Genomic DNA, 20,000 nt, shown 5'->3' on the forward strand with positions numbered 1-20,000 from the left:
CACACACACACACACACACACACACACAGCCTTGACAACGCTCAACCATCCATCATCAATTTGCACATGGAAGTCCTTTTAAGCCAGTGGCACCCCTCTCCCCGGCCCTACCACTCCCCACATCAGCATTCAATTCCAGAACCTCAGACGTTTTGTGCAGGGCAGGGACTGATATTCCACAATAACTCCCCGGTTACAGGTTTCTTCAAGAGCACCGTCCACCCCCACCATTCACCCCCCCCCCCCCCCCGCCCCCGCCCCCTCTCTCCCTCCCTCCCCACCCAACGATATTGGCAAATTCTTCTTGTACCAGCGACATTTAACGACGCAGTCTGTGAATAGTTCCGTGGGTGATTTTTGTGTGTGTGTGTGTGTGAACACATAATGTTTTCTGACTGAGGAACAATTATGGGGTCTGGGTCTGGATGGTGGAATCATCTTCTCCCCCCCCCCCCACCCCCCAGCCCCATCTTATTGGCCAAAAACCTCCCTTCCCAGTCTCTCTTTCCCACCTCGCACGCACACACACACACACACACACACACACACACACACACACACACACACACGCACACACTCACAGAGAGAGAGAGAGAGAGAGAGAGACTCTATATCGCTGAAGACATCACATGTTGGAGAGCTTGAAAATCAAGTACACGTGTTTTTTGGTTGTGTATGTGTGTGTGTGTGTGGGTGGGGGGGGAGGGGGTGGTTAAGTTTCCGGGGGCGGTGGTGAAGGGGGGGGGTGGGGGCAGACCCCAAATAGAAACAAAGAAACAATTCAAAAGACTTAAAAACGTGATAAAACTAACACGTCCTCTAAATAAGAATAAATGAATAAGAAAAAAAAAAGGGGGGGGGGGGGGAGAGGGGGGATGTGTGTGTGTGTGTGTGGGTGGGGTGCAGGATAAACAGGGTAAACAATATTACAACAGACATTAAAAAAACAAACAAAAAAAGAGAAAAAAACAAACAAAAACAAAACACACACACACACACACACACACACACACACACACACACACACACACACACACACACACACCAAAAAACCAAACCAAACAAAAAAAAACAAAACCAAACGTATAACGAAAGACGGGAAGAAGGAAATACTTATATCAAAAGATGACAGCGGCAGCAAGGACCGGAAGCCAGACTCACTGCCATACTCTGTGGGCACGTGCGGTACTCGCACTTCTCTGTTTGGAAGAGCATTGCTCTCTCTCTCTCTCTCTCTCTACAACGTTCTTGTATTTTTCATGTCGCGCTCACCAACAGCCACTGACACAACTAAACACCGACTCATACAGACCCGCTCGTGTAGTACAGATAGACAGACAGACAGACAGACAGCAAACACCACACACACACACACACACACACGCACGCACGCACGCACCCACGCATGCCCGGCGCACACATTATACATACATATTCACACACAGACATAACTACACACTTTATTATGCATACTCGCATTTACACACACACACGCATGGACACATACATACGCAAATACTAGTAAGCAGGGATTTATTTATGCTAGTAGATGGATGGATGGATAGATAGATCGACCGACAGGTAGATACGTACATGCATAAATACATACATACATACATACATGCAAGTTTTCTTCCTCATAAGAAAAGAACACTTGTTCATGAACGTTTATCGTTGGTCACTTTATTCACAATTACCCTGTCTCCCCCTTACAATATATCATGCTCATGTCTTCTCAAGTTTTATTTTATTTTATTTTAATGTCAGACATATCATTGATTATTATCGGCGACCATGTGTCGGGTCGGTTTCTCGTTTTGAGTGACTTCACTTGATTTGACTTGATCCACACCCGCGTGAATACAAAAACACTCACAGGCAGGCAGGCACGCAAACAGACAGACAGACAGACAGAAACAGAGACATACACATCTAAAACCCTCCTCCTCAACGCCCGCGTGAATACACAGACAGCCACACACACACACACACACACACACACACACATAACACACACCACACTCGCACACGCGCGCGCACACACACTCACACTCACTCATTAACACACACACACACACACACACACACGCACGCGCACACACACACACACACACACACACACACACACACACACACACACGAGTCTAACATCACAGTGAAAATTCCCGGTTAAACTAAAGAACCAACGAACATACAGTCAAACACACATACTCACACACACCCTTAACCGCCCCCTCTCCCCCTCCCCACTCCCGCCGCCCCCACCCCCCACCCCCCTTACACACACATACAAGTCTTACACCTGACCCCGCTCCCGCCCCCTCTCCCTCCCCCCTCTCCCCTCCCCCCCCAACGCTCCTCCTCCTCCCCCTCCCCCTCCTCCCCCTCCCACACACACAGTCTGGCACAGTTCCAGAGCAAGGAGCGTTCCCACATCCATTTGGATTTTTGCAGATGACGGTTGTTTACAGTGCTTCCTTCTGTGGGAAGTTCCAAAGCGGTGCACCGGGTCTGTCAGTCTCTCTCTGCACAATGCACTATTCCTTCGTCAATCCTCTCTCTCTATACATATATACCGACTGTTCATCTTCATCTCTTTTTTTTTTCCACTGCCAGTCGCTTTGCCAAACTGTCTGTCTTTCAGTGTCTTTCGATCTGACTTTCGGCCTGTGTGTGTGTGTGTGTGTGTGTGTGTGTGTGTGTGTGTGTGAGGGGGTGGGGGGGGGGGGGGGCAGTAGGTAAGGGGGGGAGGGAGGGGTCCGGGCTTGTGTGTGTGTGTGTGTGTGTGTGTGTGTATCTGGGTGGGGGGTGGGGGAAGGGTGTGGGGACTGGAGTGCATGAGTGCACGCGTGTGCTTGAATATGCGTTTATGCTTGTATTTAGTGTGTGTGTGTGTGTGTGTGTGTGTGTGTGTGTGTGTGTGTGTGTGTGTGTGTGTGTGTGTGTGTGTGTGTGTGTGTGATTCTTTTCTTTCTTGAACGTCTTTTTCACACGTGTTTTTAGATGGAAATGTGGGTGGTATAGGGAATGGGGAAAAAAGTATAGGGGTCGTGTGAGTGAGTGAGGGCGAGCGCATGTATAGATATGTTTATGATCTTGTGTGTGTGTGTGTGTGTGTGTGAGAAAGAGAGAGAGAGAGTGGGGGGGGGGGGCGGGGGGGGGGGGGGGGGAAGGAAGGTGACTTCCTTCTTCCATTTCTCATCATTCTGGGAATGACGTCACAGAAGTTGACGTAGCCTGCAACTGTCATGGTGACAGGAGACAATGAAGGCCCCACCCACCCCCTCCCATCTCTCTCTCTCTCTGTCTCTCTGTGTGTCTGTCTATCTGTCTGTCTGTCTCTCTCTGTCTCTGTCTTTGTCTCTGTCTTTGTCTCTCTCTCTCTCTCTCTAGGAAACATCAAAAAAGAAACAACAACAACAACAAACAAACAAAACATTACACCAGAGGCGGTGCGGTGGTTAAATTGGTTAGGATTTAGATTTCTTCTTCTTCTTCCGCGTTCCATGGCCACGTTAGATTTTCAGTCTGGTCAGGACAGCGAAGTCCGCGGTCCGTCGCAGGGACCCCACCGGTCCCCACAGTTTATCTTGGAGCTCCACAGGGCTGGGCCATGCCTGGCGTCTCAGAGCGTCGAAGGTGGGGCAGGACTGCAGGATATGGGATGGGGTCTGTGGGCCTGTGCCACAAGGGCACTGGTCAGTATTTGATATCTTCAGACGGTAGAGGTGGGAGAGGAACTGACAGTGTCCTGTTCGCAGTCTGAAGATTGTGACCTGTGCCGCTCTGTCCAGCTCATGGATGCCGTCGTTTTTGTCTTCCGTCCCGATGTCCAGACGTTGGCGCCATGCTTTCCTGAAGCTGTCACTCAGTATCGTTTTTGCCTCAGGCTTTAGATTTAATTCGAGGACCCGTTTCGGTGTGCGGGTCTTGGGTCCTTGGGAAAGGCTCTCTGCTCCACTTTGCCTCATCCCACTCAGGTGAGAAAGGGTGTATGTTTGGCCATGGTCTGGGAAGGTTAAAGCAGCGGAAAGAAGAGGATTGGCTCTCTCGCCTTCCTGTGCCGAGCCCTTGACTACGTGAATATGAATTCACTGCCTCTCTGGCCATTTAAGAAAAAAAAAGGCTTTGGGGGCTTTAATCTTTTAACACCAGAATAAGGGTTTGGTTTAGTGCAGAACGGCTTTAGACTCCTAATTTTAGAGGGGTTGGGGGATGGGGGATGGGTCTGATCAGAGACGGTTTTAATTCTCCTCACCTGGCGGGAACAGGGGGGGGGGGGGGGGGGGGGGGTCGGCGGGGGGGGGGGGGGGGGGGGGGGGGGGGGTGATGTGAGGTGCAGTTTATAGCAAAACAGTGTTAGATCTTTAAACTTCCTTAAGACGTTTGGATGATTTATTGAGATACACCTCAACCCCTTCGTGAAGGGCTGGAAACTTGAGTGCAAATATTATACAGCAATTACGTCTGCATGCAAGAAAGTAATGACCGCTTTGTGGATTTATTTAAGGACAGACAGGCAAACCATGTTAAGAGAGAAAGAAGGGGAGAGACAGGAAGGGGGGCGGACGGGGGGGGGGGGGGGGGGTCGGAGGAGGGGGCAGACAGACAGAGCACACTGCCCATGCGCGCACACTGCCTACGCACACACACACACACACACACACACACACACACACAACACACACCCACACACATGCATATCGTCACAGTATCCCAGAACATCGCAGAACGCACCGCTTCCCATTGATCACGTGTGATTAACTCCCGAGTCTCGCGAGACTTGTGACGGGACAAAATGGTGGCTTAGTTCTGTGGACGTGGTCGGTGCTGACCTGGACTTCTAGAAGAGAACGGTACACCCCCACGAGGGAGAGAAGCCCTGACGGGAAGGGAGGCAATCACGTACATTCAGTGCTGTCTCGGGGTCCTTTCAGTTCTCACACCGTCTTGTCCGGAATCGATTGATGAGCTGACTGGGAGATTTAACGTCTCGAGTGGGAAGGATGAGTCTTTCTCTCTCTCTCTGTCTCTAGTCACTTTATTGTCTGCTACTACGCCTCCTCTTTCTGTCTCACTCTCTTCCTAAAACGTGCACGCACGCACGCACGCACGCACGCCTCACACACACACACACACACACGCACACACACACACACACACACTGACTGATTTTTAGAGGTGGAAGTAAAAGGGTATTTAAAGTACTAGTAGATAAACTGACGTGACATTGACAGAGAGTTAGAGCGAAAAAAAAAATCCCTTAAACTCGCAGATACGCGCGCACACGCGCGAATACGAAGAGAGACACAGACAGACAGACAGACAGACAGAGAATGAAAAATCGTCCAGGCAGACACGCACACATTCATTCATTTCCATTTGCATTATTACCGTCGTTAGCCTCTCCACAGTATCTCAGTGGGAGGATTCACTTCTGAAGCCCATTGATTGCGGGGAAGGAAGTCAGACTCTCGCGAGCCTGCCCATTAATTGCGAGTAAGTAACTCAGACTCTCGCGAGCCTGCCCATTAATTGCGAGTAAGTAACTCAGACTCCCGCGAGCCTTCCCATTAATTGAGAGTAAGTAACTCAGACTCTCGCGAGCCTGCCCATTAATTGCGAGTAAGTAACTCAGACTCTCGCGAGCCTGCCCATTAACTGCGAGTAAGTAACTCAGACTCCCGCGAGCCTGCCCATTAATTGCGAGTAAGTAACTCAGACTCTCGCGAGCCTGCCCATTAATTGCGAGTAAGTAACTCAGACTCTCGCGAGCCTGCCCATTAATTGCGAGTAAGTAACTCAGACTCCCGCGAGCCTGCCCATTAATTGCGAGTAAGTAACTCAGACTCTCGCGAGCCTGCCCATTAATTGCGAGTAAGTAACTCAGACTCCCGCGAGACTTCAGACAGGACAAAACGGCGGGCTAGCCCAGCCGCACAGCTTGGCGCCGGTTTCGAGTTGGGTTAACTCTCTCCATACGAACGGCGAAAGGGACGACGTTAACAGCGTTTCAGCCCAATTACCATCATCAAAATATTGCAAGCGGAAGGCTCTTATACTGAAGAGGTGAATGTTGACAAAGAATACCACAATTCTGACGACGGAAGCTAAAGGTTGGGTCATTCAGACACCCACTGGACATCCGAGGGGTCTGTGTAGAGGAGAAGAGAGGACTGGCCGTACTGAGTGAGTTAAAAAAAGAAGAAGAAGAAGAAGAAGAAAAAAAAAATCACCCACAAAGGAGAGTGCTGACAGGAAGGGAGGCAATTACTTTATAAAGCCAGAATCTGCCCTGGCCACTCAGTTCGTCTTATCAGGAAACGAGTCATTTGACTCACTGGGAGTGCCAGCGTCCATAGCGGAGAGACATTAATCAAAGAGTGAGTAGGGAGTGAGGGGGAAGAAAAAAGAAAAAAAAAAAAAAAAAGAGAGAGAGAGAGAGAGAGAGAGAGAGTCAAGCCATATGCACGCGCCATTCAAAACTCATGCAGGGGCCTATAAATGTTGTCCACGATTGTATGCTGTCCAGAGCTATCAGAAGAGGACAGAAGCTTGTTCGAACGAAGGAAAAGCTTATTAGAACGAAGGTGTATCACTTTCGAAGCAGGTTTTGATTTAAACCAAATGCGAAACCTAAAGAGTGTGGGTACAGGTGGTTTTGGAGCTTTAATATATATATATATATAATTTATTTTTAAAAAGATTAAAGCTCCAAAACCACCTGTACCCACACTCTTTAGGTTTCGCATTTGGTTTAAACCTTTTAATCAACCAAGTGGTTCGAGTGCGGTAAAAGAGTCAAGGCATATGAACGCGCCGTCGTACTGAAGCAATTAAAAAACTCGTACAGATGTTGTCCACGATTGTGTATTCATCTAAAACGCCATGATTTTGATCAAAAGTAAAAATTATCGTTAATACCGTGTTTGTTTGTTTGTTTGTTTTTGTTTTTTTGTTTTTGCTTTTTTCTACAGGACGTGACTATTGTTTCGTCTTGTGCGTCTGGTGTTGTTGTCTCGTTCGTCATTTATCAGATGGATTCCCCCGTTTCCTCGACGAAGGCGGCAGTTACGTCGCAGGTCCTCCAGTCCTCCGTAGAGCTTCCGGGCCGCTGGGATTGGGTCGGGCCAGGTTTTCTCTCGGAGCGCTTGGTGTGAGCGGGCAGGACTGCAGCAGATGTTCTGTTGTCTGGCTGCCTGTTCTGCAGGGGCACTGCTCTGTGTCGCCGATACGGAGTTTCGTGTAAAGGTGGTGTTTCAGGCGGTTGTGGCCTTGTCCTGAGCCTGAAAATGGCTGCCTGCTCTCGACGAGTCAGCAGGTAGTACGGGTCTGCTCTGTTGTGGCATGGATGCTGCCGCTTCCACTTGTTCTGCTGCTGCCTTTATGATGGTCCTGGATTCAGTAGTGCCTTCCTTTGCCAGGGAGTCAGCAGTCTCGTTGCCAAGCACGTTGCAGTGGGTCGTACGACTGTAATCAAGCGGGGATCGAAACCAGAAAGCCCTCTCTGTCTATACCTCTCTGTCTTGGCCACCCCAACCCCCACCCCCTCCCACGCCACCCATGCCCTGTCTACCCTCACCACCTTGTGCATCTCTCTGTCTCACTGTCTCTGTCTGTCTCTCTGTCTCTGTCTCCGTCTCTCTCTCTCTCCCCGTTTTCTGAATGCATAACAAAGCGTTCTTGGCCCTGATGGCAAGCTATAAAGAAAAGAGAGAGTTTCCTGAAATCTCTTAGGAATCATTATCCACTATATATTGCTTCCTCCGATGCTGAACAAAGCTCTTTTGGCACTAATGGCCACGTCTTTTTCATGCAACAACGAGACAGGCGCGCAGGGAAGAATATTCCCCAGTACGTATTTTGTTGCCAGTACACAAACAGTGTGTGTGTGTGTGTGTGTGTGTGTGTGTGTGTGTGTGTGTGTGTGTGTGTGAATAGCTAAGCCGTTAAAGAGACAAACAGTCATGCATGCAAGCATGTGCGCGCACCCAGTCACACACACACACACACACACACACACACACACACACACACATTCCACACCCAAAACGTCCACACAGAGTTGGGTAAATGTGAATGGTATATGTGATAACCACAGAACACACACACACACACACACACACACACACACACACACACACAGAGGAGAACAGAGAGCCAGAACTGCAGCACGAGTGAGGGAGGTGTTTGTGTGTGTGTGTGTGTGTGTGTGTGTGTGTGTGTGTGTGTGTGTGGAGGGGAGGGGTATGAGGGAGGGCGGGGCGGGGCGGGGCGGGGCAGCAAGTTGGGCTGCAACCTTTCAGTTTATTTTTCTTAGGGGAAAAGTGATGTGTCTGTTGAAAACGCAACATTCTCCCCCCCCCCACCCCCCCACCCAACCTCCCTACTGGAGGGCTAGCTTACTCCCTATGTGTGTTGTGTGTGTATGGAAAGTTTTTTGTTGTTGTTGTTGTTGTTTTTATCTTGTTTATTTTTTCTGGGGGTGGGAGTGGGGGTTGGGAGCTGGAGGGGGGGGGGAAGAGAGGGAGGTGGGAGGTAGATGGGATCGACGGCATTGTGTGTGTGTGTGTGTGTGTGTTTGTGTGTGTGTGATTTTTTAGATTTAGATTTTTTTTTTAGATTTTTTTTTTTTTTTAGATTTTAGATTTTATTGTCATGAAACCGGAAGGTTTATAAGACACAATTGCAATGGTAAATGAATGAACGAATGAAAAACACACAATTTATCAATCAGTTAATGCGGTAAATTGCAGCAGCATTCATACACAAATTTTCCTAATCTTGTTTGTATATATTCATCATCTGTTAGCATCACCTGACTGGGAATATGTCCTGTGTTATTCGAATTTTGAATATCCTTTAAAAATTGTTGCCTTAAGGTTTCATATTTAATACAATGATCAAGAAGATGGATTTCGTCTTCCAGGATGTTACATTTGTTGCACAATCTGTCTTCTTGTGGAATATTTAAATATCTACCTTTCTCAATCTTTAGGTCATGCGCGCTTATTCTGAGTTTCGTTAAAGCTTGTCTGTGTTTTGTATCTGATATATTTAAAAGGTAGGTTTCAGTGTGTGTGTGTGTGTGTGTGTGTGCGTCTCTCTCTCTCTCTCTCTGTGGATGTGGGGGGTGGGGAGTGAAGTGTGTGTGTGTGTGTGTGTGTGTGTGTGTGTGTGTGTGTGTGTGTGGTGTGTGTGTGTGTGTGTGTGTGTGTGTGTGTGCGTGCGTGGAGATGTGGGGTGGGGAGTGAAGTGTGTGTGTGTGTGTGTGTGTGTGTGTGTGTGTGTCTGAGTGTCTCTCTCTGTGTGTGTGTGTGTGTGTGTGTGTGTGTGTGTGTGTGTGCAAGTGATATGGTATATTCATCTGTGGATCTTATAAAGTTTTCTCCCCCCCCCCCCCCCCCCCCCCCTATTTTCTTTCTTCATTTTTTAAACTCTCATTTTGGGTGTTATTTTGCAGCTTTAGAAAAAGAAATCAATTATTGTGACATAAGTTTAAAAGAGTATCATAGCCCCTTGGTATAGTTAGGGTGTGAGTGTGTGTTTTGTGTGTGTGTTGTTGTTTTTTTTATAGAAAAGATAATTATCAAATTATGTTTGTACGTTCTAAGAACCTGTATTAAACTGGATTATTCTTGGTGTTCCCTCGATGTCTCAGAAGGAGATTATGTGAGATTATGGGATTATACGTTAAAGAGTATGTGTGTGTGTGTGTGTGGGCCTCACTGTGTGTGAGTGTTTGTTGGGATTGGGGAGATGCAAAAACAAAAAAAACAAAAACCAAAACCTTGCAGTTGGATGAATGATATAACTTCAGTGAAGCGAGGGTCAGTGTTTATGTGTTTTCCTCGAAGCAGATTCTACGGTGTAATGCTTCATTGTTTTTGTTGGAATCAATGTATTTTGTTATATTGTTTACCCAAATGTGAAATGTGATTACATGTTTCTTGACAAATATAACCTTCTCTGCAAGGGAGAAAAAAAAGAAGAAAAAAAAGAAGATAATTATCAGTAATCGCGACTTAAGTTTGAAAAAAATAAGCTATCACAGCCTTTGGCACAGTTGGTATTTGCTAATCGTGTCCTCTTCCCCATCATCACATTCATCATTTTAATCAACCAGCATGACCATGACCGCTACCATCATCATCACCGTTGCTGATTGTGTGACTGACGACGTCTGTGACACGGAGGGACAACTCCCACACCTCATGGCTTTATCTATTTATCATTATTATTGGAATAATTCCACACACACACATTGGAATACGTGGAGTAATGGCCTAGAGGTAACGCGTCCGCGTAGGAAGCGAGAGAATCTGAGCGCGACCTTGAGTTGTGGTCTGGACGCTAGTCTGGACGCTAGTCATTCGGATGAGACGATAAACCGAGGTCCCGTGTGCAGCATGCAGTTAGCGCACGTAAAAGAACCCACGGCAACAAAAGGGTTGTTCCTAGCAAAATTCTGTAGAGAAATCCACTTCGATAGGAAAAACAAATATAACTGCACGGAAGAAAAAATGCCAAAAAAAAAAAGGGTGGCACTGTAGTGTAGCGACAAGTGGTAAAAATAAGTATTTGTATTTGTATTTCTTTTTATCACAGCAGATTTCTCTGCGTGAAATTCGGGCTGCTCTACCCAGGGAGAGCGCGTCGCTACACTACAGCGCCACCTTTTTTTTTTTTTTCTGCGTGCAGTTATATTTGTTTTTCCTATCGAAGTGGATTTCTCTACAGAATTTTGCTAGGAACAGCCCTTTTGTCCCATGCTCCACGCGTTCTTCATCATCACCTTCACAATCATCATCATCATCATCACCATCATCATCGACATCCCTGTCCTTCCACTCCTGCTTCCATCTGTCTGGGTGCCATTGATTGAATTAATATCATCGCTCCACTCCCTTTCTGTTGCTGTTGTTGTTTGTTTGTGTGTTTGTTGTTTTTTTTTTTTTCTTCTTCTCTTCTTCATACATTCTTTCCTGCTTGTTCGTCATTTATTTGTTTACTAAAAAAAAAAACAAAAAAACAACAACACACACACACTCTTGCAAACTGTCACCATATAAAAATTATTATACATGTATGTATATGACATCTATCGCTAAAGGTGGTGTAAATTGCTATTCTGTTTTATTGAGGTGGAATTTCATGTGAAATTGTAATGGAGACGATGTTGAAAAGAAAATATAACCTTCTGTGCAAGGGGGGGGAATAGATTTTTAAAAATATTTTTTTTTAAAAGAACGAAAAAGAAAAGACGTCATTAAAAAAAAAAAAAAAAAAAGCAGAAAAAAGAAAGAAAAAAAGAAAAGAAGTCGTCATTTAAAAAAAAAAAAAAAAAAAAAAAAGCAGCAGAAAAAAGAAAGAATAAAAAAAAGAAAAGACGTCATTAAAAAAAAAAAAAAAAAAAAAAAAAAAAAGGGGGGGGGGGGGCGGGGGGAAGAAGACACCATAAAAAATTAAAAAAAATTTCGCTCCACCCCCTTTCTTCCCTCCACCCCTCTCAGTGGTGTATGTGGAAGAAGTAATATTACAATTCTTCCACATCATCTAATGTCTGCATCCTTGAAATTAAGAACGCTTTAATACCAATTTATCTGATCAAGAAGGAAGACTTTTTTCTTTCTTTTTTTAAACGAAAAGGAATGTTTATGAAGGAAACTATGTAAGCATGAGTGGTTTTGGTGATGAATTTCGTCACGTCTTTCCATATCCATGCTTTTTGAGAAAGCAGATAAACTCTGCTCAAAACGACATTTCTGGAAATGCAGTGAAATTCTCTACCCTGTTTTCTTCCACCGAGAAAAGTATGCTCTCAAAACTGGGAAATTATTATCTTTAACATTGTCGTCAGTTCTATGTGATAAAAATTTGAAGCTTAATTTACAGCTGGGCACAGTGGGAAACGGACGGAATAATTATTGCCTGTGCGGTTTTTGTTTGTGGCTATAATTATTGTGGTCGTTCAGTTACCTTTTTTTTTACAATTAGGTGTTCTGAAACGGATCCATTTTCTTTAAATCTGGAATGTTACAGTGACGCGTGTGTGATGCTAGGTCTGTTGTGAGTCATCTGTTCAAGAGGTTGTCTTTTGAAAAAAAATGATTTTGTTGTTGTTGTTGTTATGAGGAGGAAGGTGGCAGAATGGTTAAGACGCTCAGCTGCCAATACAGAGAGTCCGTGAGGGTGTGGGTTCGAATCCCGCTCTCGCCCTTTCTCCTAAGTTTGACTGGAAAATCAAACTGAGCGTCTAGTCTTTCGGATGAGACGATAAACCGAGGTCCCGTGTGCAGCACGCACTTGGCGCACTGAAAAAGAACCCATGGCAACGAGAGTGTTGTCCTCTGGCGAAATTACGTAAAATGAAATCCACTTTCATAGGTACACAAATATGTAAGCATGCACTCAAGGCCTGACTAAGCGCGTTGGGTTATGCTGCTGGTCAGGCATCTGCTCAACAGATGTGGTGTAGCGTGTATGGATTTGTCCGAACGCAGTGACGCCTCCTTGAGAAAGTGAAACTGAAACTGAAACTATTACCTTTTCTTTAGCTTTTCTCTTCCATCTGCCCCAGCTGTTTTGGGTTTCGGGGGGGAGAGGGGGGGGGGGGTTAGAAAAAAAATATTTGACGTGGGTAGAGTAAGAATTCAGGAGCCCTTACAGGACACACAGCACTACGGCAGGGCGACTTGTGGCGCCACGAAAATCACGGCCCTTCGCTTTTCTTACCGTCATCAGTCTTTTCCGAGATGCAAATTTCTCGTACGTCAAAGCTGTTCCCTTGTCAACGTCCGCTGTGGGAAATTCCTGGATGTAAATCAAGCGGCCCCATGGTTCCACTCGATTTTTCATATACATCCGAGGTCTTCTTTTTTTTTTTCTCTCCTTGGCATTCGTTTTCATCGTTTTATGATTGGTGAGGATTTTTATTTTGGGCTTCACATATCCATATGTTTTGAATTTGCTTACTGGGTCTAGACGTTGGGAAGTGTGCTGCAATGGAAAGGCTTCCGAAGAAGAGAGAGAGAGAGGGAAAGATGCATAATAGATGAAGCGAAATCAATCACGATTGACTGCTTGTGAAGCGTATTTTATAGTAAACAACACATACAAGCATACACACGCGCATGCACGTACACACACACACACGTGCGCGCGCGTGTTGTTGGTATCATAGGCTACACCCAAACTGAAACCTAAAGAGCCATTGAAACACATGAAATTGCTGAGAAAAACAGATGAATATCGCGTTATCTTGTGTACTGTCCTACTTTTAAACACAATCTCCATGCTTTCAATAAAACTGAAGAAAAAAACAAAAAAACACAAAAAAACAAAAACAAAATAACAAAAAAACAACTGAATTCGGATTCAAATACTTCTTTTAGAAGAACTCATTTCGAATAGTTGCAAATTTCGGGCATTCCATACTAAAAAAAAAACAACAACAAAAAAAGGCATTCTTCTCCAGTCTCGTATATATCATCATCATCATTGTCACTATCGTCGGGGTTATCGTAATCATCATCGTCGTCAAACACCGTCGTCCTAACCCACACCCGTGCTCTTTGCTGACAGACAGACATCTACGATGATTTCCAAAGTGGCACGGACACAGGACAACCTCCACTGAACTGAACTGAACTTCCAACTATTTTCCTCTCACCGCCACAAGCCATCAGCATTATCACCACCACCACCACCACTACCATCATCATCACCCCCCCCCCACTCCCATGTCCTCTTTCTTTCATCTGTCTTCTTCTTCTTCTTCTGCGTTCACTCGTATGCACACGAGTGGGCTTTTACGTGTATGACCGTTTTTACCCCGCCATGTAGGCAGCCATACGCCGTTTTCGGGGGTGTGCATGCTGGGTATGTTCTTGTTTCCATAACCCACCGAACGCTGACATGGATTACAGGATCTTTAACGTGTGTATTTGATCTTCTGCTTGCATATACACACGAAGGGGGTTCAGGCACTAAGCAGGTCTGCACATACGTTGACCTGGGAGATCGTAAAAAATCTCCACCCTTTACCCACCAGGCGCCGTCACCGTGATTCGAACTCGGGACCCTCAGATTGACAGTCCAACGCTTTAACGACTCGGCTATTGCGCCCGTCTCTTTCATCTGTCAAGGTGTCATTGATGTCATCGCCCTCCATCCACACCCCTCCCTCTTGCTTCCCTTTCCAGTTCTGGGATGATGGTGGAGGTGGAGGTTGGGGGTGGGGGGGTTCCTTGGAAATCACACAGCACCCCGACAGGCCCGTCTGTACTCGTGTCGTCACAGATGACCCCTGACCCTATCGTCGTCGTCTTCTCCTCCTCTCCATCGATCTTCCCCGAGTTGCAGTGCTCTGTCTCGTTCATCAAACGCGCTCTCTGTCGTCGGCCAGCTCCGCTGTACTGTGAGGGGGGGGGGGGGGGGGTCACTGTCTGTACACTGGCCGAAATGGTTCCGTGGTTATACTTGATTGTTAGTACAGCAATGGGTTTTTCCCTTCTTTTTTTTGTTGTTTATTTGTTTTAAAAAAAATTGTGACTCCGATGTTTCGAATTGTGCACGCACACACACACACACACACACACACACACACACACACACACACACAGATATCTGTGTTTGTGTGTGTGTGTTTACTCTTCACAGAAGGTTCTCTGCAAAGATCAAGCCTTTTTTTTTTTTACAAGAGAAGCGGTGTGCATTATAGATAAAAACGAAAATATTCCTTATTTTAGAGGTTGTGAAACATGTGTTACAGTGAATGACACACACACACACAGATTGTTAGTAACGAAGAAAAACAAATGGATATATTAAAAGAAAGAAAAAGATAACTAAAATAAAACAGATGGATGAGGACGGGGAAGAAGTAAGATGAAGAGGAGAATGTTAAAGAAGACGAGGTTGAAGATAATGAATATGACTATGACTTTACAAAAGAGGAAGAAGATGGAGAATGCGAAGGAGAACAAAGAAAAGGTTGACGTCGTTAAAGGTTGTTTTTTTTTTTTTTTTTTGTTTTTTTTATAAAGTTATTGTAGACATTTGCCTTTTATTTCTGGTTGTTTTTTTATTCTCTCATTTCAACAAATCCTAGTCCATTGGCCTTTCTTACTTCCATCTTCGCCGTCGTCATCTTTGTCGTCCCCATCGAAAAAAAACACAAAAAAAACCTGTGCATTTAAAAAGAATTCTCTTTAATGGTCAATGGCAGATTTGTCGCTGATAATATCCTCCTGTCCCCCCACCCCCTCCCACCACCCCCCTCCTTCTCACCATCACCATCATAACCAATGCCACCACCCCCATCACCAGTACATAGTCATGAATACTGCTTCCATGGCATGGACAGGCAATGCCAACTTCTCTGGCCTTTCTGCTGACCCTCACAACCCACACCATCATCATCATCATCATCATCATCATTATCACAATAGGCACCCTCGCCATCATCATCATCATCATCGCCATCGCCACCGGCATCTGTCTAGGTGCTGCTGACATCATCGACCACCGCCACCTCCACCCACACCGCCCCCCCCACCCCCCCCACACACCCCTTTATTATATTATACCTCATCCCACCACTCCCCCCCCCTTCCTTCTTGCACGCTTCTACATGTCAGGGTGGCGGTAGGGGGAGTGGTGGTGGGGGATGGGGGGTGGGGGGGTGACGGGGGCGGGAGCTGGATGTCTCTCATAGCGTCTCGGCAGGTCGTCTCTTGGCGCCTTCCGTCTTCTTTTCATCGATCTCCTCCCCGAGTTCCCATGCTCTCGTTCATCACACGTGCTCTCTCGGCAACCTCCGCTGTGGCAAATTCCAGGCATGTAAATCAAGCGGGTCCATGGTTGTGTTCGATTATTCGTATGGCAGAGCTCTGTTTTCTTGGGAATCGGTTGTTTTTTATTTTTGTTTGTTTGTTTGTTTGTTTGTTTTGGCCAGGTGGTGGTGGTGGTGGGGGGGGGGGGGGGGGGGGGGGTGAGGGTTAGATGGATTTTTGGTTGTTCGTTTTTTTTTCTGTTTTTTTTTTTTCCTCCTTAACTTTATGATTGATGGGGCTTTCTATTGTGAGCACCGGATTTTCGTCTGGGTTGTTGTGTGGGGTTGCTTACTGGCTCTGAAAATTTGCGCAGTTTGCTGGAAATGCAAGCCATCCAGACAATGTTGAGTGTGGAGGGATAGGGGCGATGGGGGGGGGGGGGGGGGTTGGGGGGGGGGGGGGGGAGCTTATTTAAGTGAAGTAATTGAATCGTGTCTCGAAATACACGTCATACAGTCTACGTTAGGGTGTGAGTCTCTCTCTCTCTCTCTCTCTCTCTCTCTCTGTATGTGTGTGTGAGTGAGTGTGTGTGTGTGTGTCTCTGTGTGTGTGTCTCTCTGTGTATGTGTGTCTGTGTGTGTGTGCTTAAGTACTCATTCTCTCTCTCTCTCTCTCTCTCTCTCTCTCACACACACACACACACACACACACACACACACACACACACAGAGACACACACACACACACACACAGAGTTACACAGAGTGTATTTTGTATATTTCAGGGTACAGGGACTTTCATATGCACAGTGACGCATATTGTGTGAAATTATTTTTCAAGTTAAGAAGACAGTGCACACAGACCGATTTCTCTCTCGCCCTTTCTCTTTCTAAGTGTATATATATATCTTCTGAAGGTTGAATGCTATCTCTCTCTGTCTCTGTTTCTGTCTGTCTGTCTGTCTGTCACTCTCTGTCTCTCTCTTTCTCTCTCTGCCTCTCTCTCTTATACAGTGATGCACACTGTATGGTATGTATTTTAGGTTACACAAAAGACTCCATACACAAAGCCAACCCCCCCCCCCCTCCCTCCCCTCTATCTCTCTCTTTTTTTCTCTCTCCCCTCTCACATAGACACACACGCGAGCGCGCATGCATACACACGCATACACACACATGCGCGCATAGTATATAGATATTATGTGGTGTGTTTCAGGGTACAGGGACTATGTTCACAAACCCGACTTCTTCGTCGTTCTTCTCCACTGCACTGACCACGACGACCAGGAAATCGGAGAGGCTAGTGAGTATCCACCCCTGTCTGTCTGTCTGTCTGTCCACTTGTCTGTCTGTCTGTCTGTCTGTCCACTTGTCTGTCTGTCTCTCTAACCCTCTGTCCAACTGTTTGTTTGTCTGGCTGACGAAGTCTACATAAGAAATTGTAGTTGATGGTACTTTAAGATGAGGTATGATACGCTATAATAAGATGATACCACAGGTTATATTAGGGTTTGTGTGTGTGTGATGTGTGTGTGTGTGTGTGTGTGTGTGTGTGTGTGTGTGTGTGTGTGTGTGTGTGTGTGTGTGTGTGTGTGTGTGTGTGTAGATAGATAGATAGATAGATAGATGCTGTGTTATGGGATGTGCTGAACTGTACTGTGTATCATTATACTGTTCTGCGTTGTATTGTACTCTCTAGATTTCATTGTTTTGATGTATACAATATATATATATATATATCTTTTTTTTTTCTTTTTTTCCCCCCTGAATTGATATCCGTCCCAAAGGATCTATGTCAGTAAAATTCTGACTGGATTTCAAAGCCCTTCTCCTCATATTATCTATTTATGTACTTATTGATTGATACATATGTTTGTTTCAATTATCTTCTTAACACTGTCGATCAGGGTGACCACTTTCTTTTTCATTTTCTTTCATTCCTTCTGTCTGTCTTTTTTCCTTTCTTTCTTTCATTCCTTTCTTTCTTTCTATCTTCCTTTCTTTCTTTTCTTTTTTTCTTTCTTTCTTTCTTTCTTCCTTTCTGTCCTTCTTTCTTCCTTTCTTCCTTCTTTCCTTTCTTTCCTTCTTCCTTCCTTTCTTTCTTTCCTTGGTCCTTCCTTCCTTTCTTTCTTTCTTCCTTTCTTTTCTCTCTTTCTTTCTGTCTTTCTTTCTTCCTTTCTTCACTTCTTTCTTCCTTTCTGTCGTTCTTTCTTCCTTTCTTTCTTGCTTACTTCCTAGCTTCCTTGTCTTGCTAGCTTCCTTTCTTCATCCTTCTGTCTGTCTGTCTGTCTGTCTGTCTGTCATTTTCCTTCTTTCTTTCGTTCTCCCTCTCTTGCTTACTTGTGTCCTTCCTTCCTTCCTTCCTTTCTTTTCTCAGCCTTCTTTCTTTCTTTCTTTTCCTTGTTTCTTTAAATTCCATCTTTGGGTTTACAAGTTCAACACAGTGTCACAAAGAGGTCTTCTCTTTAACCCCTTCACTGCCTCTGTCGACTATGTTCGTTCCGGTACGTGAAGGACTGTCACGTCACTTAGGTAAGACAGCAAAGGCTGTCGTGTCACTGCCCTAAATTTGGACCCTTTCCTTTCGGGATTGCCTTGCTTCTTGTTCGGCAAAAATCGGTTACACTATTGATAAGCACACGAAAGCAGTAACCGCAGCTTCAAAACCAGGCTGTACTGACCTTACTCCACCAAGGATCGGCCATCGGCAGTCAGCGGGTTAATAATTTTACACCATATTATCATACATTCATTCTGATATAATGTATAAAAATGGTTTGTTTGGTTTTGGTTTTTGTTTGGTTTTGTTTTTGACTCACTTGTGTAAACAAAGTGAGTCTGTGTTTTAACCCGGTGTTTGGTTCTCTCTCTCTCTCTCTGTGTGTGTGTGTGTGTGTGTGTGTGTGTGTGTGTGTGTGTGTGTGTGTGTGTGTGTGTCTGTGTGTCTGTGTGTCCGTGGTAAACTTTAACATTGACATTTTCTCTGCAAATACTTTGTCAGTTGACACCAAATTAGGCATAAAAATAGGAAAAAATCAGTTCTTTCCAGTCATCTTGTTTAAAACAATATTGCACCTCTGGGATGGGCACCAAAAAAAAAAAAAAAAAAGAAGCCTAATTATATGCAAACTGCATTTACTGTTATATTTATATTTTTTGTAATCTCTAAACTTGGCACTTTGATCTGATATTCTGACCCAAAAACAAGAGCAGTCATTATTATCATTTTTTGTTCGAACAGGAACTTCTTTTGCTAAGCATGGAAGTTTTATTTATTTTGCAAACGTTTTGGTGCAGATAGTGAAGAAGGGAAATTACTCTGTAATTAATGCTAGGAGACTTAATTTGCTTTAAACTGATCTTTCTCATCTTAAACATTACATTTTGAAATTATAGTCAGTACATAAAAAGCTTGTGTGTTTTACTCTCAGTCACAAGTGAGTCTTGAAGGCCTTGCCTCTCTTGTTTTTGTTGTTTTTCGTTTGTTGTTTCCGCTATAGGACGCGTACATACATAAACCGAATCAAGACAAACGTGAAGTCACGCATACTTACGATGACAGATACACACATATACATACACACATGCAAGCTCGTGTAACGCGTCTGCACATGAGAACAAGATGACTAGCACAAGAGAGGGGGAAAAAAACCAGAAAGAAAGAAAGAAGAAAAAAGAAGATATTTTACTTTTGTTCAGAGGAAAAGAAAATACACCATTCTTTCTGTCTGTCTTTTCCCTTTCTTTCTTTCTTTGTTTCGTCCTTCCTTCCTTCCTTCCTTTCTTTCTTTCTTCCTTTCTTTGTTTTTTCCTTCTTCTTTCCTTCCTTCCTTTCTTTTTTCCTCCTTCCTTCCTTCCTTTCTTCTTTCCTTTCTTTCCTTCCTTCCTTCCTTTCTTCCTTCCTTTCTTTCTTTCTTCCTTCCTTTCTTTCTTCCTTTCTTTTTCCCTCCTTCCTTCCTTCCTTTCTTTCTTTCCTTTTCCTTCCTTTCTTTCCTTCCTTCTTTCCTTTCTTTCTTCTTTCCTTTCTTTCCTTCTTCCTTCCTTCCTTTCTTTCTTTCTGCCTTCCTTCCTTTTGTGTTCAGCTGTATACGAGAATATTATAGATTCAGATAAGATAGCTAGCTCTTAGCCATGCTAATTCTTTCTTTCTGTCTGTCTGTCCTTTTTTTCTCTCTCCTTCTTTCTATCAATCTCCCTTGCTTGCGAACTCCCCTCCTTCCTTCCT

The 20,000-nt window shown here is 44.9% G+C and overlaps 1 protein-coding gene across 2 annotated transcripts in view; it reads left to right on the forward strand.

The window, feature by feature from the left end:
* The window catches only part of LOC143299697 (putative universal stress protein SSP1056), a 117,919-nt gene that overhangs the window by 83,862 nt on the left and 14,057 nt on the right, over nt 1–20,000 (forward strand). For both annotated transcript variants that reach the window (XM_076613062.1, XM_076613060.1), the window contains exon 2: nt 16,992–17,078. In XM_076613062.1, coding sequence (XP_076469177.1) covers nt 16,992–17,078 — 87 coding nt within the window. The remainder of the gene's footprint in view (nt 1–16,991; nt 17,079–20,000) is intronic.

The sequence above is a fragment of the Babylonia areolata genome, chromosome 25 (genome assembly GCF_041734735.1).
Source record: "Babylonia areolata isolate BAREFJ2019XMU chromosome 25, ASM4173473v1, whole genome shotgun sequence".
Lineage (NCBI taxonomy): Eukaryota > Metazoa > Mollusca > Gastropoda > Neogastropoda > Buccinidae > Babylonia > Babylonia areolata.